The sequence below is a fragment of the Rhipicephalus sanguineus genome, chromosome 11 (assembly GCF_013339695.2).
Source record: "Rhipicephalus sanguineus isolate Rsan-2018 chromosome 11, BIME_Rsan_1.4, whole genome shotgun sequence".
NCBI lineage: Eukaryota > Metazoa > Arthropoda > Arachnida > Ixodida > Ixodidae > Rhipicephalus > Rhipicephalus sanguineus.
The window spans coordinates 82,561,373-82,585,128 of record NC_051186.1 but is presented as its reverse complement, the minus strand read 5'-3'; the positions used below and the strand labels follow the sequence as shown (position 1 = coordinate 82,585,128).

General features: G+C 47.6%; 1 protein-coding gene across 1 annotated transcript; it reads left to right on the top strand.

Annotated features, from left to right (window-relative positions):
• Positions 1-1,867: 1,867 nt before the first annotated feature.
• Positions 1,868-22,149, top strand: LOC119373285 (muscarinic acetylcholine receptor M1). The gene is made up of 4 exons (XM_037643307.2): positions 1,868-2,162; positions 18,563-18,640; positions 19,352-20,698; positions 21,334-22,149. The coding sequence occupies exons 3-4, from the start codon at positions 19,400-19,402 to the stop codon at positions 21,844-21,846; spliced, it is 1,812 nt and encodes a 603-aa protein (XP_037499235.1). The 5' UTR covers positions 1,868-2,162; positions 18,563-18,640; positions 19,352-19,399; the 3' UTR covers positions 21,847-22,149.
• The last annotated feature ends 1,607 nt before the right edge of the window (positions 22,150-23,756 follow it).

Sequence of the window (23,756 nt, the reverse complement as noted above, 5' to 3'; positions counted from 1 at the left end):
TCATGGGTTTGTCGGCATCAGCCGTTTCTGACGCGGCGATCTTATCTTTTATCGAGGTCATTTCACGGTGCCACATTTCATTGCTGCCTGGATATGAACGCATGGCCGTCTTTGTTGCCTGTAGCAAGTGAAGTGTTCCGCTGCTAAGCACGTAGATAAAGGTCCCATTCCCGGCATGGAGGAAGGGAAAAGTAGGAGTGAGCGCAGCGCAATGCTAAAGAAAGAAAGAACGAACGAACGAAAGAAAAAAAGAAGAAAGGAAAGAAAGGAAGGAAAGAAAGAAAGAAAGAAAGAAAGAAAGAAAGAAAGAAAGAAAGTGAAAGAAAGAAAATGAAAGAAGGAAACAAAGGAAAGAAAGAACGAAAGAAAGAAAGAAAGAACCAAAAGAACAAGTTGTGCGTCATGCACGCAGACGCAGAGCTTCGCTTGCCCTCCTATGCCGATAGGGCTAAAGCTCAGTAACTTTTTTTTATATTGGAGGCTTGAACTCTGCAGCACAAGAGTCAACTATTCCCAACTCTTGAAACCTGTTTCAGAACTTGCGCCTAGTCAATATTATTCTTTTTTTCGTTGACGATCCTACGAAAACAACAAAAAAATGAAGGCAATTCTCTTTCAACGACTGCAGGGCGCGCACAATTTACGCCCCTTTTAACCTATCGTGAATACATATGTCATTCGTCTGTATTCTAACACTCGATTCTTACGCAAACTGAAGGTATCAAGCAGAGTTTGTTCTTTTTTTCCTGTTCGTTCACATTTCTTGGCTCGTGGTTACGGGAGCGCGTTACCGGTGACCATGCTGGAGAATGAAGCAATTCATTATTGTCATCCCATTCCTCGCGCGTGTCGGTGAGTTCTAATATCAGGAAAGTAGAGAGTATTAAAACGCTATGCCTCTATAATCTCTCTCGGATTCTCTGCTTCCCCCTTTCCCTTATATAACCTTACCCTCTTGCAACCTCTGATTGGATGATCCAATAGGAACTCTGTCCTTTCATCCTCGCTGCACATAATTCTTCGGCGAAACTGAAGCCTGCCAGCGGCCAATTAAAATTCTACGCAGCGGCGGAGGACGTCGGCACAGCGTTGTGTTTTATTTCGCGAAGACACCAACTTCTCCCGTAACTCCACTCCCCGTGGCATCTCGATTTCTACATTCCTGGGGAAAAAAAACAAAAAAAAACAAAGCTAAGAATAAGATATCTGCTTAGACTGTCTGAGGGGCAAGGGCTGTCGTTTGCGCAAGAAGTTTTCTCCTTCACTGCGTATCTGTACCTGGTCTCTATAGTCCTTTTTCCCATTGTACGGATAGTATCGACACTTTGCTGCACGTTGCGCGGAACTCGATTGTAACGGACAGGGCTTGTGATTTCGTCGCGCCTTTCACGTACCCCTTTCTCAAGCCCCTTTCCACTTCCGATAGATCTGCTACAGGATCTACTGCACAGAGCTGCTCTCAGGGGCACCGATGATCAGACCAAACGCCAACAAAGCCGGCGCTGTGGGAAAGAGGATTGCTGCGCATTGCACGTAACTAGGTTGTAACGGACAGCGCTCGTGATTTCGTCTTTTCGCGTACTCCTCTCCCAAGCTCTTTTCCATCTCGGTGCCTCCGATTGATCATCTAGGGCATCTACTGCACGGAACTGCTCTCAGGGGCACCGATGATCAGATTAGGCGCCTCTAAAGCCGGCGCTACTTTAGGATCGTGATCGTTCGCCGTTTAATATCGACAGCGGCGGTTAGCCTGGGTCTCGATGTGTGTGTGTGTGCGTGTGTAAGGCTTTCGGGAACAGGCGCCAATCTCTTCGACGTCACCTTGGCGATCCGGTGTGTTGGGCTGCGCAGCGAGAGAGATTCAACGCGATCGGCGAGCAAGCAAGTCGCTGCGTTTTCGGCGAGAGGAATTTCTCAAGGAGGCTGGCGCACACTCTTCATCTTGAGCCGGAAGCGAATGCTTGCGGCAGAAAACGCCTGTCCCGGTGCCCCGGTGGGTTTTATGCAAACACCTCTCCGTATCTTTTATTTTTTTTATGAAGCAATATCCAAAGCAACTACGCCGCTCCTTTTTGCATCTTGTTACTTTTCGGCCGGCTTTCAAGTTGGATGCGTCGGCGTGCGTTCGTGTGTGTGTCCACCTTCCCCGACAGCGAGTACAGGTGAGTGCGTGTCACGGGGCCTCGCTTGGTGACCCAAATCGTGTGACAAAACTTTGTCCTTTTTGCTCGTGCGTGGTTTTATGCTGACTCGATCGGTTTGCGTATGTAACTTTGTTCATGACGCAAGGTACGAGTTGGAGAGGGGGAAATGCCCGTCCGCTACTGTGTCGTATTCGTCAAGCCTGACTCTTGTCACCTTGGTTTCCACGTATTCGCTAAAAACCAGCGTATACGTAATATCGAGGGAGCGTATTCACAAAAATCTCTTACGCACTAAGTGTTCGTAAGAGAATATTTCAGCCAATCCTGATGCTGGGCATACCATTAGCAAAACCGGGCAGCCAATGGTAGAAATCAAAAGTTCTGTGAATTGGGCCCGAGGTCTAGACTATAACATTACGACTTCGACGATGCGGCCAGTTGCGTTTATCGCAGTCATCATAGGGCTCGTGTTAGCATTAACGCGTACTGGTGGGCTAGTTGTTTAGTCATCACAGCTTATGCAGCGCGTACCAGAAACAGGGACTCAACAGAACACAACATGTTTGTCGATTCCTGTATTTTTCTGATGTTTCTCATGATTAATGTTTCTGATGTACGTTGTCAAAAGCAAGTCTTTTGGAGTTCCCACATGACATCAGATCGGTTTGTTTTGTTCCGATAGTTAGAAACTCAGAGTCGAATTTGGAATGTCCTTCTTTCGCAAGTTGGATTTGCCATTCTCTGGCCGCCTTTGCTGATGATACGCTCAGCGTCGGGATTGACTGAATTTTTTGTCTTACGAAAAATTATACAGTAACAGGCTCTTCTGAAATTGGGCCCGTGTCCTGTTGGTGCAGCATATATATTTCAGATGTATCATCGGAGCTCAGACGAAGCACATTGATTGTGTTTATTTCCTCGTGCTTCATCTTAGCGTCCATCCTTTAATATCAGGACTTCGTTGATTAAACGTCCGAGATGAGCATTAACTCGTTGATGCCTACTCTAATGAAGAGTTTAGGCCTAGAAGCAATTTTTTTCCCGACTGCGGATATCCATAATCCCGAATACATAAAGACTTGACACCGAATAAGGAATTCTCTTCTTTCGTAAACACTATTTGATGTGGGCCGGACGCCTTCGATAATAATACGTCCATCATCATAGGCTGCGATTTTCTCTTATTAATAATGATAACGTAAGATTCCTTTTTATTACGGTTGCTCTTTTTTTTGCGTGCGATCCCAGTTTATGATTATGTACAACGGAGAGTTCATTACATATTTAATAAAAGCAAATTCGTGCGCATATGCTTGTGGTGCTACGAGCCCGCCTGCTACTTCCCTGAAAAGCCTTATCCGGAAATAATCGACACCATTTACATACAAAGTGCTCAATAACTGCTTCGCTACGATGGTGCTCGCAATTTTCGTGATTATGTGTTTGCAGGAATTATTTCTAAATCGATTTCTGCCGCACTTTATGCGACATTACCTCTTTTGTGGCAGATAGATAAGGAACTTTATTGATGGCCCTGAGAAACTCTGATGCCCCCTTTTCAGGGAGGCGATGTAGCCGCGGACCGCTCCCTCGTTGTAAGAAAAAAAACTAAAGAACAAAAGAAGACAAGTTCTAGTTTGAACTGTCCAACTATGTACGTACAAGCATTTGGGCTCGTTGCTTGCCATTTTCTGTCAGAAAAGAACGGTCTATGGCGTTCCCGACCACGGCGGCCGCGTTTCCAAGGTTGGCCAAAAAACGTGATGTCAAAACTTGCGTCTATTTTGATTTGTTGCGCGCGTTAAAGGAAACCCAGTTGGTCAAAAGTAGTCCGCAGTCCCCAACTCTAGGCTAGGCCTCGTAAGCATATGTGGTATTGGTACGCAAAATTCCAACGCGTAATATTAAATTTCTTGTTGTGTGGTAAAGTATATGTCGGTCAAACTGGACTCTGCATCAATCAGCGCGTCAAGGAACATGAAGGATCGTTAGGAGATCAGTCGGCATCGTTCCAAAACCTACCTGCGCATTGAAGCACTTGCAGAAACTGTGAACCACGACTTGGGGAAATCAATATCCTAAGCAGAAGTAAGGACAGGTTAGCTCGCGAACTATTCGGAAGCATTCTTTATCACGCAGAAAGGTGACACGTGCTTCAGCACCACATCTGTATACTTGCGTTCCTGTGAAATTAGAATAATAAACAAAAGTGTGTAGTATCATAGTAAACCCACCCTGTTCCCTAATGATTGCGCATCCGTTCATTGCCTTCATACGTGATAAAGTGTTATATGCGTGTGGTTTCAATAAACATAGTCGGAATCAGCGCCCTTCCAGTCATGCTCTTCTGTGTCCTGTCTTCGTCCAAGGTAGCGCTGGAATATTTTAAGTAAAAATGTGTCACCAACTAGACCCGAAACTTGTATTGTTAAGCGACACAAAAATTCGCAAAACATTTCGTTGATAAGTGTTCCTTCCCAATGGCCGGTGGGCGTCACGAACAATTTCAGCGTAAGACATGTCTGTGGATGTGGGTCCAAGCATTGCCAGCCCCTTACGCGCGGCTGCCCCGCCACGGTGGTCTAGTGGTTATGGCACTCGACTGCTGACCCGAAGGTCGCGGGATCGAATCCCGGCCGCGGCGGCTACATTTTCGGTGGAGGCGAAAATGTTTGAGGCCCGTGTGCTTATATTTAGGTGCACGTTACAGAACCCCAGGTGATCGAAATTTCCGGAGCCCTCCACTATACGGCGTCTCTCATAATCATATGGTGGTTTTGGGACGTTAAACCGCAGATATTATTATATTACTTACGCGCGGATCCTTCGCTCAGTTTCCCGTTGTACATACATTCAAAGAGTTGGGACGCGCTCATGTTATTTGTACTGAATTGATGTATATACTGTCTACAAGTTACGTGATGCGTCGCAAGCTCGTCGTCGCGAGAGATTCGCCTTGCCGGCTGCGCGTCGAGAAAGGCAACGCTGCCGTTGCTCTGCGAAGCCGGTTTTTCTGCCAGTAGCGTGCGTGTTTTTGCCGAGACATCCTCCGTGATCGCTATCTGTTACCAGCTTAAGCTTGCGACTTGTTTACGGCACAGTTGCCAAGAAATTCGGACTTGGCGCGTGGAAAGTTCGTCGGCCGTGCGAAATCTTATCTAACAAAAAGTAACTCGTTCCCAGAAACTCAAGGGTTACGCAATATTTCCGGCTTATATAAGGAAAGAATGAAATTGGCTATCGAACCGTGCATGATCTCCTCGAACATTGCTACCCCCCTCCCGTCTGCGGTAGAGTGAGTGAGTTGGTATACTTTCACGTATACCAACATTCCCATAAATATAAAGGCAGACAATGGCGCTAGGAGAGATGATCTGGTGTTGTTTATTTATTATTATTATTATTATTATTATTATTATTATTATTATTATTATTATTATTATTATTATTATTATTATTATTATTATTATTATTATTATTATTATTATTATTATGACCCCGGTACGTTCGTATGTAGCGGCGAAAACGTGCTTTGGACCGGTATTTCGTAGCGATGTCTTTTTCCGGTGCTAAGGCCTTTTTTTATTTCTTTCCGCGCTTGGCTTGGTCAGAGCGGCTGCCAAGCGTGGTGATGAAGTAATGCCCCGTTTGCGAATATATCCGCGCGTAATTTAGTAATGGCTAGCATTAGGCGGCCGCCTTCACTAATAATACATTCAACATCTGGTCTAGCTGAATTTTGCTCTTACGTACAATTAGAGCCAAATAGCGTTTTCGTGTATACAGGCCCATCACTCGCGAGCGCCTGTTTTGAATGAGCCTATAATTAGCTCTTCAGTGAAAGACAAGACATTCGTCAGCGTGAAACATATGACCGCTAATTAAAAGATTACAGGGGAGAGCGCAAAAAAAAAACAGGTTAAATGTTTTGAATATTTGAGCTCTCTTTGTAACACTGTCCACAGTTTAGAAAAACCTTGTAACCATATTAGCAACTGATCGCTTTATCAAAACATCGGCCCTTTTAATGCGAAGTAAACCTTAGGTTAAGCTTTTTAAAAATCCCCAAATCTTAAGGTTACAACCTGTGAAAGACCCGCTTCTGTTTTGAACGGCCCAACACGGTGTACATGGTACCACGTCACACCAGCGAAGTGAGACGAATCATGTGCATTTGAAGCAAAAGACAATATCTCGTGGCAATTCCGTGTTCTTTTTATTGCGTTCTCAAACTATGCCTGCCTATGAGATATTACTACAGTAAAAGCTCGCCAATTCGAACTTCGAGTTATTTCGAACTGACGCCGTGGTCCCGACGCAGGCCTGTGTATTTCTATGGGGGAAAACTCTCGACAATTCGAACGCGTTGATATCCACAACGGTTAATACGAACTGGGAGCTCCTGGTTTTCATTGCTCCTCGCAGAAATCGGCCCAAAGTGATCACAAGTGTGTTGTGGGAAATCATGTTCACGCGGCGGCTTGGATGAAGACGAGGAAGAAGAATGAGCGCGACTAGAAGAACGCTGACGACGGCTTGTGACGGATCTGTTGTCACCATGTTGGGACGGCTTAGCGCTCTGCGCCAATAGACCCGACAGAAGTGTCTTTTTCCCACATCGCATTTTGGTGCCGAAACCCGGGAACGAACCAGGGACCGTTAGAGAGAGTACCGACCAAGGACCAACCGCTCTCACGACTCGAGGAGATCAGGATGACTCGGGTGCCTTTCAGAACAACGTCGAGTCCGTTTCTCCTATCGGCTACGCTTCAGTATCACTTCAACCACATAGATTCGAAATACCAAGAAACAGCTGTTCAGCTCATGAAAAGCTTCTATGCGGATGATTTGGTAGTCGGCGCTTCAACGTCTAAGGAGATCTGCCACTTGTACGACCAAACAACCGAAATCATGAAATTAGCAGGAATGAACATGCAGAAATGGTCGACCAACGAGGACAAGCTGCGACAGACTCTACAAGAAAACGGAGGGTCAGCTACACAGAACAAGCTAACGAAGGTACTCGGCCTGTACTGGAACACGGAGGAAGACACGCTTCGTGTGAGCCTTGAACCACTCCTGGATATTGTCAAGAACGGAAAACACACGAAGCGAACGGTGCTCCAAGCGACGTCGAAAATTTTCGACCCGTCGGGATTTTTGTCTCCATTCACCATCAGAGCCAAGATCCTATTTCAAGATATTTGGAAGCAAGGAATAGATTGGGATGGGTCACTTCCGAAGGCTCTCGAAGATGAGTGGAAGAAGTTTACGGCAGACGTTGAAGACATAAAGGATTTAACTTTGAAGAGGAGCTCACTGATCAAAATCAACACGGACGAAGCTCACCTTCCAGCTTCATGTCTTCTCTGACGCAAGTCCGCAGGCATACGGTGTAGTCGCCTACTTAAGGGTCGAACATAGATCGGTAAGCGTCTATGTCCAACAGCTACTCGCGAAAGCTCGGGTCACTCCTATCAAGAGGCTGACGTTACCGCGCCTTGAACTCGTCGGAGCTTGCCTGGGTGCGCGGATAGCAACGTTTCTACGCGAAACGCTACCGAAATGCGACGAATACTTCTGCTGGACCAACTCGAACATCTGCCTATGCTGGATTCGGTCGTCACCCACTAAGTGGAAACCCTTTGTGTACAACCGAGTGATGGAAATTCAAGAGCGCACCGATCCTAGTCGCTGGGGTCACTGCGCCGGGAAAGTCAACCCAGCTGATTTCCTAGCAAGAGGTGTGTCAGCCCAGAACCTTTGCGCAAATTCGCTATGGTGGCTTGGCCCCGAATGGCTCATCACGCCTCAAGAAACTTGGCCGAGACCACAACAGAACTTCGAGTACTCACCTGAAATGTTACTCGACGAAATAAACCCAACAGAAAACGCGGTTCTAATGGCCCAGAGCAGAACGCTGGAACCTCTATTCGAGGTCACTAAATACAGTCGCTGGAAGACAGCCCTTCGAATCGCGGCTTGGGTGAGAAGGTCCTCTGTCGGCTCAGGAGATTGTAGAAAGCGAAGACACGTGGATCAGGACTTTGCAAGCACAGAGCGTTGGAAAGGAGATTGTGGTCCTAACCTCTAACAAAGCTTCTCTGGACAAATCGTCGGCCATACGAGACCTTCACCCTTTCGTGGATAACAAGGGCATCATCAGGATCAAGACTCGCCTAGACAACGTAGAGGCTTCGGAAAATGTGAAATGTCCCGTGCTGTTACCCGCAGATCATCGTTGCACGCACCTCATTGTAGACAGCGAACATCGACGTCTTCTGCACAGTGGTGTCGGTGTCACAGTCACCGAGCTGCGTGAGAAGTTTTGGATAGTGCGCGGCCGTCAGTGTGTTAAAAAGGTGATTGGCCAGTGCGGTGTTTGCGCGAGGTTTCGATTGAAAGCTGCTTCAGCTCCTACAGCCCCGCTACCTATCGACCGAGTCTCGAAATCTCACCCATTTGAAGTCACGGGCGTAGACTTGCCTGGTCCAGTTTTTGTAAAGGAAAGCAGCTCTGTGAAAACATTCATTGTGGTGTTTAACTGTGCTGTAGTGAGAGCAGTTCACTTAGAACTTGCGAGTGACATTACAGTGAATTCTTTTTTTATTGGCGTTTCGTCGTTTTATTTCACGTCGTGGCTTGCCAAGTGTAACTTATTCTGACAATGCTCTAACGTTTAAGGCAGCCAGTCGTGAACTGAAGCTGTGATATGGACTTCTACGTGATGTACAGGTACAGAACTTTTGTGCATCCAGTAATATCACGTGGAAGTTCATTGCTGAGCGCGCTTCATGGTGGGGAGGTTTTTGGGAACGAATGATTCGAACAATGAAAACCTGCCTCAGGAAAACTCTAGGAAAAGGACGCTTCAGCTTCGAGCAGCTTGACACGTTACTAAAGGAGGTCGAGGCAGTGATAAACTCTAGACATATATTTCTGACGATACTGCCGAAGCAGAAGTACTGACTCCTTCGCACTTTTTGTCAGGTAGACGTCTCACGGCCCTTCCACAAGCACAAATTAGCGAGAACTCGGGAGGCCGCACAGAGACGCTGCGCGCATGGAGACGTAGACAACAAAAACTAAATGAAATCTGGCAACGCTGGTACAAGGAATATCTACTGACGCTAAGAAGCGCGCACAGCAGGTCACAGAAGCTCGGAAACAGTTTAGTGTGTGGTGATGTTGTCATTATTAGAAATGACAAAGTGCCTATCCCGTTTTGGAAATTAGCTAGAGTTGTTGAAATCTTAAAGGGGAACGATGGGCACGTCAGAGCATGCAAAGTCAGACTAGCAGACGACACGGAACGCACGAGACCAGTTCAACTTCTTTGCCCTCTGGAACTGTGCACGTGACATTGTTGGCCGTGGAGGATGTTGGAAATAATGTTCACGCGGCGCTTGGATGAAGACGAGGAAGAGGAACGCGCGACTAGAAGAACGTTGACGGTGGCTTGTGACGGTCTCCTCAGGGCAAACAAACAAACAAACAAGCTTGTGACGGATCTGTTGTCACCATGTTGGGACGGCTTAGCGCTCTGCGCCAATAAACTCGACAGAAGTGTCTTTTTCCCACGTGTGTTGCAAAACCCAACCAAACCAAGTTTACTAGAGATGCAAAACAACGAAACAGCAGCATTTCTCAGCAGACGAGAATTCGGACGCTGCGCTGGAGCTCTTGGGCAAGCCGCAAACGATGATCATGGAGTCGCGACAGAAGAAACGCAAGCAAATGCAAATTACTAATTGCTTTCAGTTTTAATTACGTCAACTCTGCCAAGTAAATAAACGTGTTTCGGAGCATAAATAGCGTCATATATTTCACGTTAAGACTCACTGCTCACATGAATGCATGTCTGTGCTTGTTTCTGACGTATCACTGACTGATCAATTAGTTCTATTCCTTGTTAGAGCTCCATGAACTTAATTTACGAAATCACCAGCCACAAACGTGCAGTTGCGCCTAGTTCGCGATAACGAGTCCAGAGGTGGCAGCTTTGAGCTCTGCCCGCGCAGTGTGATGCGATGTCCGTTCATACTGTAGCGCCCGCCCACTAATTCGAACTCCGCTTTATTCGATAAATATTTAGCCCCGTTCAAGTTCGAATTAACGAGCCTTTTACAGATCTATACCAACTATTAAAGCCGGAAATGCAAGCTTTTCTGACACCTGCTATTCAAGTAAACAAGGAGATATCCAGGATGATGCGACGACTCGGCTACGATGGCATGGCACGTGCTAGACTGATTTGGACGAGTTGGTTCATATACGAGCGCTTTTCTTCTTTGTTCTTGTTCTTTGCTGTGGTTTTCGCCAGATGCCATGTGCGTTAACAAGCTCTTCAATGATCATCGAAGTAAAGCAACGTGAAGACAAATCATTCACTGATAGCAGTCGTGGTTTTCCCAGGGCGGCTTAAACCGGACTTCCCATCTGCCCCACGAGCTGTTGTTGATAGCGGAGGCACGTGCCGTCACTCCAGCGATACCGGAAGTTCGCTTCACTTTAAGGAAGTCAGGTATTTCCAGCGCTCACTGAAAGACGAGAAGGACATGGCTTTCTGTGAGCGCAGCTGTCTAACAAGACCTTCTCTTAAAGCGATAAAAAGTGGCAATAACTCCGGTGCGCGAATTTTTCCTCATTATGTACATTTATGTAGATTTAAGACTCGTTTCCTTATTGTGTTCGTATGTCGATTTACGGCTTACTTCGGTGAAACCGTTGCGGAGAGAAATGACATCGTTAATAAGCACGCGTTACAGCTGTACAGCGAAATTTCGTTTGTTGAAAATATTCGTCGACTGTGTTCACATACGCGGCGTGAGAAAGCCCTCCCACACAAATGTAGTAGTGCTCCCGCGAAGATATAGCCCATCTCGCTCATTGCGCACGGGCACAGGCGTGCGCGGGGTTCTCCCCCAGTGAGGTCGCGAAATTTCACCGCAGCCACTCCCCCACCCCCACCCCCTGCTCTTCCCGACCGCCTCCCACTGATCCGACTGATGCCCTTAGATCGTCACAACGTGTGCAACGATGAAGTTCGGTCTCAACGGGAAAAGATTGGCAGAAGTGACCGGTTGCCGGAGCGGCAAGATTGCGATACGTGGCGCTGTTTTTCCCGAGCACACCGATATCGAGAGTGCCAAGCGCATTCCATTTTCCGAAGCAGGGGAGGCCGGCGGAAACACTCCAACAAAACTTTTAGATGCGGAGCAGCTTTTGCTCGGTGCTGTGTCCGTCGTCGGTGCATGGTGGTGTCCACGCTCCACTGCGCATGCGCCTACTCTCTCTCCCACTCTCCTCCTTTACGCAGGCGTTCGGTCGCCTTCTCTTCTCTCCTCCCCCATGCTGCAGCTACGGTGCAGCCTCTCCTCCCACGTGATGCAGCCGCGCCGCAGCCAAATACAGCCTGCAACCCACTCTCTCCTCTCCCTCCCCCATTTCATGTGTATATAAACACGTGCGCTCGGTCTGCTTCCGTCATTCGCTTCGCTCCCGTTCAGATGAGTTGTCACGTCAACGTCGGCGCCACTCGTTCACTCAGCGCTAACCGAAAGCAACGCACAAACTCAACGTAATGATAACACAAACACTAAATACAAACCTCACACAATAACGGAAACGCCGAGTGAACGTAACGGAAACTTGGTGTGCGCCCCCAATGCTGCTTCGCATCCCCTCATGGTTCTCTTGAGTGTGAGATTTTTCTTTGTGGATTATATATATATATACATATATATATATATATATATATATATATATATATATATATATATATATATATATATATATATATATATATATATATATACGGAGAATGACGCTGGCGACGGCGACGGCAAAAACCAGCCGAGACTGTCCATATAATTGCTATCGCAATACAACGTATCTACGTCAACAAGTTAGCGTGAACCTTCTAACGAGTGCACACCGCAAAGACTGACGTCCTGAGAGCAAATACCGCGACGAAAGACCGATTGCCCAACACAAAAGGCCAAGTACTTCCCAAGGTGCGTCATATTTCCCTGTATGGATAAGGCAAACGCTGCACAGCTGACGCAATTATCATCACGGATATAACCAAATCCTTCGGGTACTTACGCCAGTGCTTCATCTGAGTATCACTCTATGCAACTTGGTATATGCATGGCATGTACTTGTGTCATCGACTAATTGAAGCCACATTATTGTACTTCGTTTCATACTCGACAAGCAACACTGCCGAAGCAGTGCGGAAGTATATCGTGTCACGGCAGCGCTACAAATGTAGCGTTCCATCCAGCGAGGCATGTTTGCATTTAGCCACTCTGTGCGTTTCGTCCGTGGCAGTGGCACAGTGGTTACGGTGCTGGAGTGCCGACCCCCGAAAGTCGCGGGTTCGGTCCCGACTGAGGCTCCAGTATTTCGATGGAGGCGAAATGCCAGAGGCCCGCGTACTAGGGCACGCTAAAGAACACCTGATTGTCGAAATTTCCGGAGCCCTCCACAACGGCGTGTCTCATAATGATATCGCGGTTTTGGCCCGTATACCCCGGCAATCGTTAATGCGAAAGCCTTAGATCCCACATCCAACGCGAGAATCGACCGTCGGCGTCAACACGAGCGATACATAAAGTCATCACGTGATGACGTCGCATCACGTGATGACGTCGTTTTTAAAAGGAAGAAGGAAATGAAAATGGAAATTGGGTGTGGAGTGCACGATAACTGTCTCTCAAGTGAGGACACCTCAACCGATACACTCACGGGGGATTGGGGATTAAAGGGACAGTGAGAGTGAAAAGAGTACGGTAACAGAAGAAAAAGAAAGGTATGAGTGAAAAAAAAACAGTGAGGGGGTGGGGGGGGCAGGAGAACGGGCGTCCGAGTCACCGTGGTGAGCGGCTAGAAAATTCGTTCGACTAGGCCGGCATCCTCGAGAAAAGCGAGTAGGGCCGCAAGGGCTGATCGGCGACGGTGCACGTGGCCGGTGGGATGGAGCAAGTCCTGTAGGGTCGCACACGGCAGTCCGACGAGGCGGTACTTCATGGCGAGCCGCTTCCGCGCAGTGTTGAGAGACTCGCGGCAAAGAGAACAGAGCACCCTTGAGAAAGGGTACAGCTAAGGGAGGAGAGGAACCACTCGGAATAGTTTAGAGGACACTGCACGCTTGATTCTTTAATAGTTTGCTTGCCAGCTTGCTTTTCAGCGTGCCATCTGATGACCGAACCGATAAACAAAAAGGCAAATCCCCGCGAAACAACTCTGTCGTATAGAGCGATGTCTCTTCGCGCGCTGGGCGTTTAGTATTGGTCTCGCTATAGACAAAATGAACAGGTTTCATCGGTCTATTATCAGATCGAATGAGTTCCGGAAAAGAGGGCAACCCCTCCATCTAGCGTGACTCACTTTCAAAGTCTTTTAAACGCCAGGGCCGCCTCAGCGTAGTGCATTCTGTGGCGCGAGACGTAATGGGGAAGGACAATACGAAATCGTTGTCCAAAGACCGGATCAGCCTTTCGGGCACAGTCGCATCGTAGGGTATAGACCAGTCGGCATCCACCAAGGTAACGTGAACGCTTCTATGCCATGCCTCGATGTTCTCCTGAATCTGTTTCACATGCTTGCTGTTCAGTAAGGCTACTTCAGTAGACAGTTCCAGTTTAGCGGGCTTAGCGGAATAGTGGGCTTAGTGGAATAGCGGGATCGAAATGCGCATGCGCAGTACGCTAAACGACCCGTAGCGTTTACCGTACGCGCGCTATTTTTCAAGTTTAGAGTTACCGTGTTTGCGTGGTTAACGTAGCGTACGTAAAACATGGCGGCAGTTTTGGACGCCCGCTTCGAACTGAATTCAGCGTTGATGCGGACGGATCCCCTTCTTTCGTAGCAAACGACTAAGTAAAATGGCTTCGCTTGCCTTCAGGTAGCTTCGACGACCGAGTATCACGGATATCTCACGTAGTTTTTAAGATCGCTCCCCATTTCACCGTCTTTAGGCCTAACTAGAAGATCGGTGTACACAAATCTGCAACATAAAAGTTTTCGCCGTTGTTGCGGGGTTCATATTTATTTACTTTTATTGCGATAGCAATTATATGGACACTCTCGGAAAAGAAAAATTCAGAAAGATACTTTCCGACGCGCGGAATCGAACGGGCGACCTCTCGCTCCGCAGCGCGCGGCGTTAGACGGCTAGGCCACGAAGAGTACCGTCTTTGAGCATGCTAACGGCGAGCTATTTATATACACCATTTACTTCAGCTTGATTTCTTGCTCGCCAGCGAGATGGCGCGAAGTGCTCGCGGGGCCCGCTTTAAAGGTCATCGCCCCGCTCGGAGCGATGCGCGTGCGCCTCCGTGCACTTCGTTCTACAGGGCGTGGTCGCCTGCGCGCGCGCTTATCTGGTGGAGGGAGGGGGGGGGAGGCATCTCTTGTGCTTTCACCGCGATGTCCGCGCTGAAGTTACAGGGCGTACGAAGGTCATTTCGCTCGCGGCAGGGGCCGCGCTTGTGAAACGAGCACGCTGTTAAAACAGAAATAAGTAATAACTGTGACTGTTGTTAGTTCGCGTTCGTCCTGTGTGTGTTCTTTTCGTGCGCCCTTTGCGCTTGAGTGACGCGCTGGAAATTTCGAGCTGCTTTCCATTCTTCGACTTACATTCCAATTTGTTGCTGTCGCATTAATTGTTTCGCTGTTGCGGCGAAACTGTGACTTTTTTATCGCTTTTAAAAAAGTAGTAATATTGCTGAGTTCGAGGATACAGGGGCGAGCATTTTCAGTTTCTTTTCTTTTCAATTTTTTTAACGCACTCACCTTCCGCTAGGTGACGCCACCGGCACACCTTGGGCACCTAAACGCTATCCCGCTAAACTAAAACGCGCTGTCCGCAACGAACGTTCGCGACACGGTGACGCTATTCCCTTAACCCCCGCTATCATGCTAAAGCTAACCTATACCTGTCTAGTATCACGACGAAAGCCTTGAGTGTCTCTTTGCGCGGCCCCTTGAGCAAGCTCGGCAGACGAGTGAAGTGGTGCAAAAAGCTAAGAGATATACGTCACGAATGACGTAATGTTGCAATGTCACAGATCTTCCAAATATGTCACGTCATCAATTGACATCATCAATAGTTCAAATGTGTGCCGTTACCGGAGAAAGAGCAACGCCAAGTGAGGTATACGTCACAAATAACGGCATTTGTGACGTCATCGTGTGACGTCACAAATCTGCAAGATAAATGACGACCTCATGGCGTTATCTTATATGAGGCCATATGCCGACATCGTCATGTGACGTCATCAGTTAACAGCGTCGCTTGGTCGAAGGTGGGCCGATACGGGACGATGTGCCGCACCAAGTGACCAACCAACACCAAACGTTACTACTCATCTGCTGGCCGTAGATGTTATGCTGCAATTGTAACAGTCTTACGAAAAATTTAGGCAAACTAATTTTCTTGATTATGCTGGGATAACAGTTTTGTGCTTCGCCATGCCACACGTATGTGCAAGTAGTAACGTATAAGAATCTAACTAAAAAGAATCGATTATGTGCGAAAGTTGATGGCTGTCAACGGTACAAAGTGTGCTATCCATATGTAGGGCTTTATATTCGTCATGCCACACGTATATGCAAGTAGTGTAGGTACAAGAATCTTAGTGCATGAGAAGCAACGGTTATATCAGGGGTCTCAAACTCGCCTCAGCTAGCGGGCTGCAGTAACGAAATTTAGTCCCACAAGGGTTGGCACAGTGAAGATGATGGGAGCGGGGGGAGGAGAGAGTTTGAACAAAACGCCACCTAACGTTGCCATTTGAAGAAAAAGCGTCTTTCCCATATCCCATATATGGGTCATTTCTGAAGGGGATTTAACGTCAGGTTTCGGAAAACACATCCATACCGATTTCCACAATGACTAAAATCAGGACGCTGATCCTGAAATATAGAGTTTTCGTTCCATGGTGATGTTTCAACTCGTAGGGACGGACGGCATGGGGTGCCTCACGAAAAAAAAATATGCTTGATACTAGTCCCGTCTTTGTAGCTTACCCGAAAAAAGCGCTTTTGATTGAAATAGGCGAGAAAATAAAGCCAGTGCTATTTAGCAAAATCACAAAACATTATTCCGTGTCAAGCCGCGGGCCGCGTGTTTGAGACCCCTGAATTATATGATTTGGCTGTACGTTAGTGACAGCATATCGCTCTCCCATAGTAGAGTACGTAACAGTATAGATTCCCGAACCTTCTTTTCTAAACACGATATGCTAAATACCACGGCTGCTCACCGGTACGGTAAGTGTGCCGCACCAATGTAGGAAACTATCTACTTAAAGCTGCTGTTGTAGGTTACGTCGCGTAGGAGCCCTCGATGTATGTTCTGTCCGTGCTTATGTGTGTGCGTGCGTGTGTTCTCGTTTATAGTTCACTCGTACGTATCTCTGCATGTACATTTTTATCTAAAGATGTCACTGCCGTGCGTGTTTGCCAGGATAGCCACATGAGATAATAATCGATTAAAAGTTAGTGTAGCACTACCGTGTCTTTTCCACTACTGCGTAGCCCACCGATTAAGTCGCTTGGGGACGTAAACCCCAAAGACCAACCGACCGTACCGTCTCATTTTTTTTTATTTGAGCTCGTGTTTTTCCAATAAATTCAACTGAAATGAAAATACCAGCCGCACACATAAACTAAAGCCGCGTAAATTTGTTTTTAGGTCATTGTACTTTACTAGTGTTAATAAGCCTATTGATAAGGTAGTGTATGCGATGGTATCTAACAGCTACTTTGTATTACTACATACCTGTAGGCAGTAACTGTAAGTAGTAAGTGTCACGGTAGTAATGTCAATAATATGGCAGTTCCTACTGCTACATGTGTGGTGCACGTTGTGAGAACCATTTTTGTAACTCCAAGTTCATAAAAAAAAAACTAGTTTTTAAGAATGTGTGACATATGCTTGTGTGGTTGCACATGGAGTGGTCCCACGCGTACAAAGTGATATCTAAATAAACAGCAAAGTGTCCAAGTGCTATAAGTTGCCCCAGAACTGTCTACATTTGGTTTTCTGAAGCTTTCTATAGCATTAATCACTTAATTGGTTATGTTTACTTTTGTTTTGTTTAAATGATACTATCTTGTATTAATGTTTACTCATATATGTGTGGTACATTTCCTCAATCATTCCGTGTGCATATGGTAACCAGCGCCTTTCACATTCGTCCGAAATATCTAGCTCCTCATGTTGACATTCTGACTCACACTAGTTATTGTTATGTCCTCATTATTAATGTTATTATTATTGTTGTCGTTCTCCTATTTTTTTTTTGTGCTGCGCCACTGCATATTTGCTCTGTTGTCATAACTTTTTGATTTAAGCTTCTGCTTTCTTGTTTTGCATTGTCTGCTGTAGACTGTATTGTATTGTCTATTACAATTATTTCTTCTTTCGGGCTCCAGAACGAGGATCTTACGGTTGTTCTAGGGCATGTTACATATTTGATTGATTGATTGATTGATTGATTGATTGATTGATTGATTGATTGATTGATTGATTGATTGATTGATTGATTGATTGATTGATTGATTGATTGATTGATTGATTGATTGATTGATTGATTGATTGATTGATTGATTGGAGTAGTTGTTACGTTAACACATTTTGCAGCATCGAAGGTCGGCAGCGTGGTTTAGCTGCAGCCCGCTTCTTTGCGGCCTTATAGCGAGAATGTTGCGGAAAATTGACGCTTCACTGTATGCACTTCAGCGCACATATCTTGCGTACCTACGCGTAGACGTTCCGATGCAGTGGCATTCCCTTACAACGCCGGCCCGCTATCGCAGACACCGGCCGTCATTCCAAGGCCACGCACTCGCATGCGATACGAGGGTACGATACATAAAAACAGGGACGGCTCATTTTATTGGTATGCCAGCTGCGTTTACGTGATCCGCGCTGTTCCCTTCGGACAGCTAGCCATTACCGTCGCAAACATTCGCGCGTATTGTGCTGCTATAAAGAGAATTAGCTGTGAGTGCGCACGACATGCCGGCAACGAACACGTGTACCCTTGATTCGTATGTAGGGAGATGGGGTTGACAGTTTAAGCGGGACTCAAGGCTGTCATGAGGTGATTCGGCACAGCGTGTTTGTTCATTTTCGCACAAAAGAGAACGGACGGACCTATGCGGGGTGTCCCTGCTAAGCTAAGCCGTGTTTAATGAATAGACAGGCAAGAACTTTTGCGGTATTATAACGCTGCGGAGCTCGCGGGCGCAGGTTCGGTTGCCCGTTCTCGGCTGCCGAATTTCGATGGGGGAAAAGCTATACCCATAGGTCCGGGTTTTCCGCGTTCTCTAACTAGATAAATAATCCAATCGTATAGCAGTCGGGAGCTGTAACGTCTTTCTCCGTGTTCTCTTTGTTTCAGGAATGTGTACATCATGATCCGAAGTCATTCCTTTCTGAATCGTGGCTTACGGCACCTCGTTCACACAAGCCCAGAACGGTAAGGAGGCACAAGTCTATAGACGAATTAACGCAGTCGGGCGTTGTATGTATGATAGTATGATACATGTATCTAGCCCGACAAACTTGACCACGGATGTGTGTACGTGTGATGATCGTCTGATAATCGCGAAGCGTTCTTGACTAAATTTAAATGTTTCTCTTGAATATGACGAGTTTCAGAAGTCGCGTACGCACGCGTTTTTTTATATGTATGGCTGCGTGATCGCTATCGCTTTCATACGTGAGCCCAAGGAGTCAACATCGCCAATAAAAGAATACCGAATACTGGTTATACTCAAGCGTTCCACCTTTGACGGTTGCCGGATTCCAAGGGTATGTGTGCCTCCGTGCAACCAGGCCCATCGCACCCTGATAACTTTAGTGAGCGTAACCGACGTGTCCCTTAGTTTGCAGATTTGTTTTTTTTTTTTTTCGAGTTCCTACTTTAGTATTGCGGGGGTTCCCTGACACACGAGCTGGTATAAAGTTAATGAAATTTTAACCGTTTTCATCAGTCAGTGTCATGCCGGATCAGGAATACTTTCTCGTCATTCGGGAAGCTTGCTTTTTGAAACACCCGTATGATTTTCCTTTGTAGCCTTGTGCTAAAATTGGCCGGACGGCAATTTTTGACTTTCACAAAACACAGAAACATCGTCGATATATGGTATAGTACATTACTATATGTTTCACGTCTAGTTTGGCGCAGGTCCGTGTCAGTGCACGATGAGGTGACCTACCAGCCCCGGCGTCGACAATGAGCGCACTAGAGGAAGCATTCAATGCCTCCGCGCTGCTCGTCACCACCGAATCCCCCGGCGGGAATGGCACGTTCGACGACTTCATCACCGGAAACGGAACCACGAATGGCACCAACGGCAGCATCGCCGACGGCTTACCCGCTTCACCGTACTCCGTCGGTGAGATCATAGTGCTCGCTTCCCTGTCCGCCATAGCCACCGTGCTCACCATCATCGGTAACTTGATGGTCATGGTGTCCTTCAAGATGGACAAGCAGCTGCAGACCATCAGCAACTACTTCCTCCTCAGCCTGGCCATCGCAGACTTCTCCATCGGCGTCATCTCGATGCCCCTCATGACAATGTACATCCTCTACGGCTACTGGCCCATAGGCGCGGTTGTGTGCGACACTTGGCTAGCGTTCGACTACATGAACAGCAACGCGTCCGTGCTCAATCTTCTAGTCATCTGCTTCGACCGGTACTTTTCGGTCACGCGCCCGCTGACGTACCGAGCCAATAGGACGCCCCAGAGAGCAGCCATCATGATTGTTATGGCTTGGATCATATCATTCCTGCTATGGCCGCCGTGGATATTCGCTTGGCCGTACATAGAAGGCCAGCGGACCGTCCCGGAAGAACACTGCTACATACAGTTTCTGGAGACCAACGTCTACATCACTTTCGGCACGGCAATCGCCGCCTTCTACCTGCCCGTTTCGGTAATGTGCGCCCTCTACTGGCGCATCTGGCTGGAGACGGAGAAACGCAAAAAAGACCTGGGCAAGTTGCAGGAAGACCGCAAGAAGAGCGCCCGGCAGCGGAAGTCGACGTCGTCAAGCGTGGGTACCCTCGACTCGGAGGACTTTCGAAGCAGCGACTCCAGCAGGTCTCGGTCGCAGCTGACTTCTACGCTGACCCTCGCGACGTCCAAGAGCTCGCTTCCCGAGACGTCCAAGACGCAACAACTCCGCGACTTCCTGGTGTCCTTGCTTCACGTAGGAAACGGCAAGCAGCACGACGACGGCAAGAGTCACCGGAGCTCGCACGGCACCCTAACGCCGCCCACGGCCGAGACGTCTGTGGAGTCCGTGTCCACGTCATACCACGAAGAACATCTGGTGGAGTTCAACCCGTCCGGACATCCTGGAAGTGACGAAGAGCGCGGCGTGGTCACACTGCCTACATCCGCCCAAGGTGACCCTCCGTGCGACAAGAAGCCCGAAGAGGAGCCGACGTCGCCCGCTTCCGATTCGGTATACACGATACCAGTCGAGGCAGTGACGCAGCCATCTCCAAACGAGGAATCGCCGCAGGCAAGTAAAGAGGAAAGCTCTGTCATGTCTGCTGTTCAAGTCATTTTGTCCGCGCTTAAACGTGCTTCAGATTCGTTAATATGTGGACCTTAACAAATTTGCCAGAATCGCTATCCTGGTGAGCACAGCAGGTTGGAAATAAGTTTAAAGGAGGAAGAAAGGAGGGAAGGGAGCGAAAGAGGGAAGGAGGGTCTCGACCAGATTGTGGGTCTCGAATCTTAAAGAATAACGTGCAGCCTATCACCCGCACAAGGCCGCCTGCGCACCCTGCATTCGCTTAATATCCTTATCCCGCACTTATTGCTGAGCACGGCTTTTCAGTAAGTACTGGCACTTTTTCGATTTCACTCCTTCACAATTTCGCAACTTGGTCGAAAGCAACTGACAAATTTTGCAATAGAAAGTTACAGCGCCCTTCAGCCCGGGTCCATTCAGCCTATAGCTGGAGGCTGCGGAAAATACCCATTAAAACCCCTCCTGACGCCTCTCGTGAGCTATGTTCTCAAATAAAGACGTTTATTCTCACTCTCTCCATATTGTTAGGCTAGTAAATACTTCTACAATGAGTGCCTATATTGAATGCCGAAAAGCAGGCGTAAATAATGCGTTAATCTGACCACCTCAACTTCTTGCAGGCCGCAGCCGAGTCCATCCCTGAAAAAGACACCGAACAGGCCGAGCACGTCGATGGAATGCAGCCTTCGGAGGAACCAAAGGCACTCGACGGTGTGGCGGCAGCCAAACAGCCGGCGGACCCCGGTGTGGAATCTATTAGAAGACCACTGACCGCCAGCGCGGTGCAACGCCATGTGAATGCCAAGCAGCTACCCGCGAAGAAGGCCAAGCAGCTACAGGACAAGAAGCAAGACAAGAAAGCTGCCAAGACGCTTAGCGCCATCCTGTTGGCCTTCATCATCACCTGGACGCCGTACAACGTGCTGGTGCTGGTCAAGACTGTCTCTTCCGACGAAAACGCCATTCCAGTGCACCTGTGGAACTTCGCCTACTACTTCTGCTACATCAACAGCACGGTGAACCCACTGTGCTACGCTCTGTGCAATGCCAACTTCCGTCAGACGTACCTCCGCATTCTTACCTGCAAGTGGCGCAACAGGCGGCGAACGGCTTCCCGCCGGCCTTTCCTTTGAAAAGTGCTGGAAATTTTGTGAGATTAGGCGACCGTCCCCATACGGCGATCTACGGGCGACTCGCTTGTGTCAACTACCTCCTTTTGTGTGCTCCCTGAGCCTGTGGTACAAGCTGCGACCTTGGTGTCACTTTTGGAGTCTTGTCGTTGTGATATACGATGGCCGACGGCGAACATTTGTACTAAACGTACTAAACAGAGCACTTCACGTCCGCAACGGATGAGGATGTTTTTGCATCGACTCACCTGGCGTGGTCTGAAGGTGAACATTTTATTACAAAATCCGGCTTTTCGTAAAAAAAATGTAAACGAACTTTGTGGGAAGTAGACAGACAGATAGATACAAATTGTTTCTGGAGAGCTACTTGCAGCACATTATGACTACGATGTCTACTAATGATGTCGGTTTTGCATGGAGCGGGTTCTGCCTCGTCTGAAGGAGTGTAATTTAGTGCTTTCAAATTTTGCCCTTTTCCGAGTCCTGTTTTTGTGAATAAAGTACGCGCTTGAGGCATATGCCGCTTGAGGCATATGCTCGGGGGGGGGGGCCCGGCCCTTCTTTCATTTCTTAGGAGGGGCTGTATGTACGTGTGTATGTATGTATATATATGTCACCGCCCTCTGAGGGCCCCCCTCCAATGAAGGGAGACTTTAAGCCCTGCGTCTATGCCTAAGGAAACCAAGTGCCGCAAGCTTTAACAACTATAGCCTACACACATTTTCAGGTACTCAAATTTTCCACGTTCTTTTTTGCCGACAGAAGAGAAATTGAGGAACCTGGTGCCGATGGCTGGTCCCCGAAGTCTTGGACGGAGAGCGGAAACGTCCACCAGTAGGAGTACTCAAAACAGCATGTCCGACGAGTATGGTGTTTCGTGCAATCTTCGCGCCTTGGTGCGTGTTGTGTGATACTAGGCAATGGAACTGAACACTTCAAGACTTCGCGCACTTTGTTGCATTGTGCAACTCTTTGCTAGGGTAGGCTTGCTCCAGAGAAGAGCGAGTAACGTCACCGTCACGGACGTCGTTTCTACGAAGATAGCTCGCACTGAAGCGTGGAACTTTGGGTGCCATTTTTTTCCTCGGTGAGCATGTGTGTGTCTGTGGGGAAGGAAGGGGGGGGGGTGTTGTACTCACGCGTAGTGGACCCACCTTCGGGTACCACGAGTAGCATCTTAACACTGTTAGACTAAATCAGAAATTATGCTTGGACTTGTACCGATAACAGTGCTGGTAATTCATCTTTCTGGGGGTATTCTTCCTACTTAATGACGCACACATTTACCTACATATACAAAGGTTATCGTAATCTCAGCGAACTGGGTTTACTCAGCTTCTCACAAAAGAGAATGAAAGTTCACTATCGAAACAAGCAACAGCAGCCTTAAGCGAGAGATGATTATCACCAGCACAGCTTTTGTTTGCTGCATAACTTCAAAACACTTAACTTGCTCATACAGGACAGCTGTTCAAAGCTGCGATGTCCCGAAGAGTCATTGCCACATAAAGTAGTGAAGTATTGCAACCCATCAAAACATTCTTTTGGGCTAGTAGGTCCATGCCTGATCAAAATCGTTAAGACACAATCCAAGGCGAAGCCAAAGGTGTTAAGGGCGCGAAGAATGCTATTGCCTGTCCTGAACTCCTTTCGCATTAGGTTGCGTTTTAACCATTTCGATTAAGTACTGCATCATATTTTACAGCTGTTGACCGGGATTTGGGGACATGTGCACGTAGCGCCATCTCTCGTCGGTGACAGCGGTGGCCTGCCGTAACTGAATAAGAAATAGGCGAAAAAAATCATATCTGTTAAAAAAAAGATAATTATCAAAAACGACTCCCGGTTCTATGCAGCGGATACTTATTTGAACATTCCGTTAAACTTTAATTTCAGTGTCGCACTACAAACCG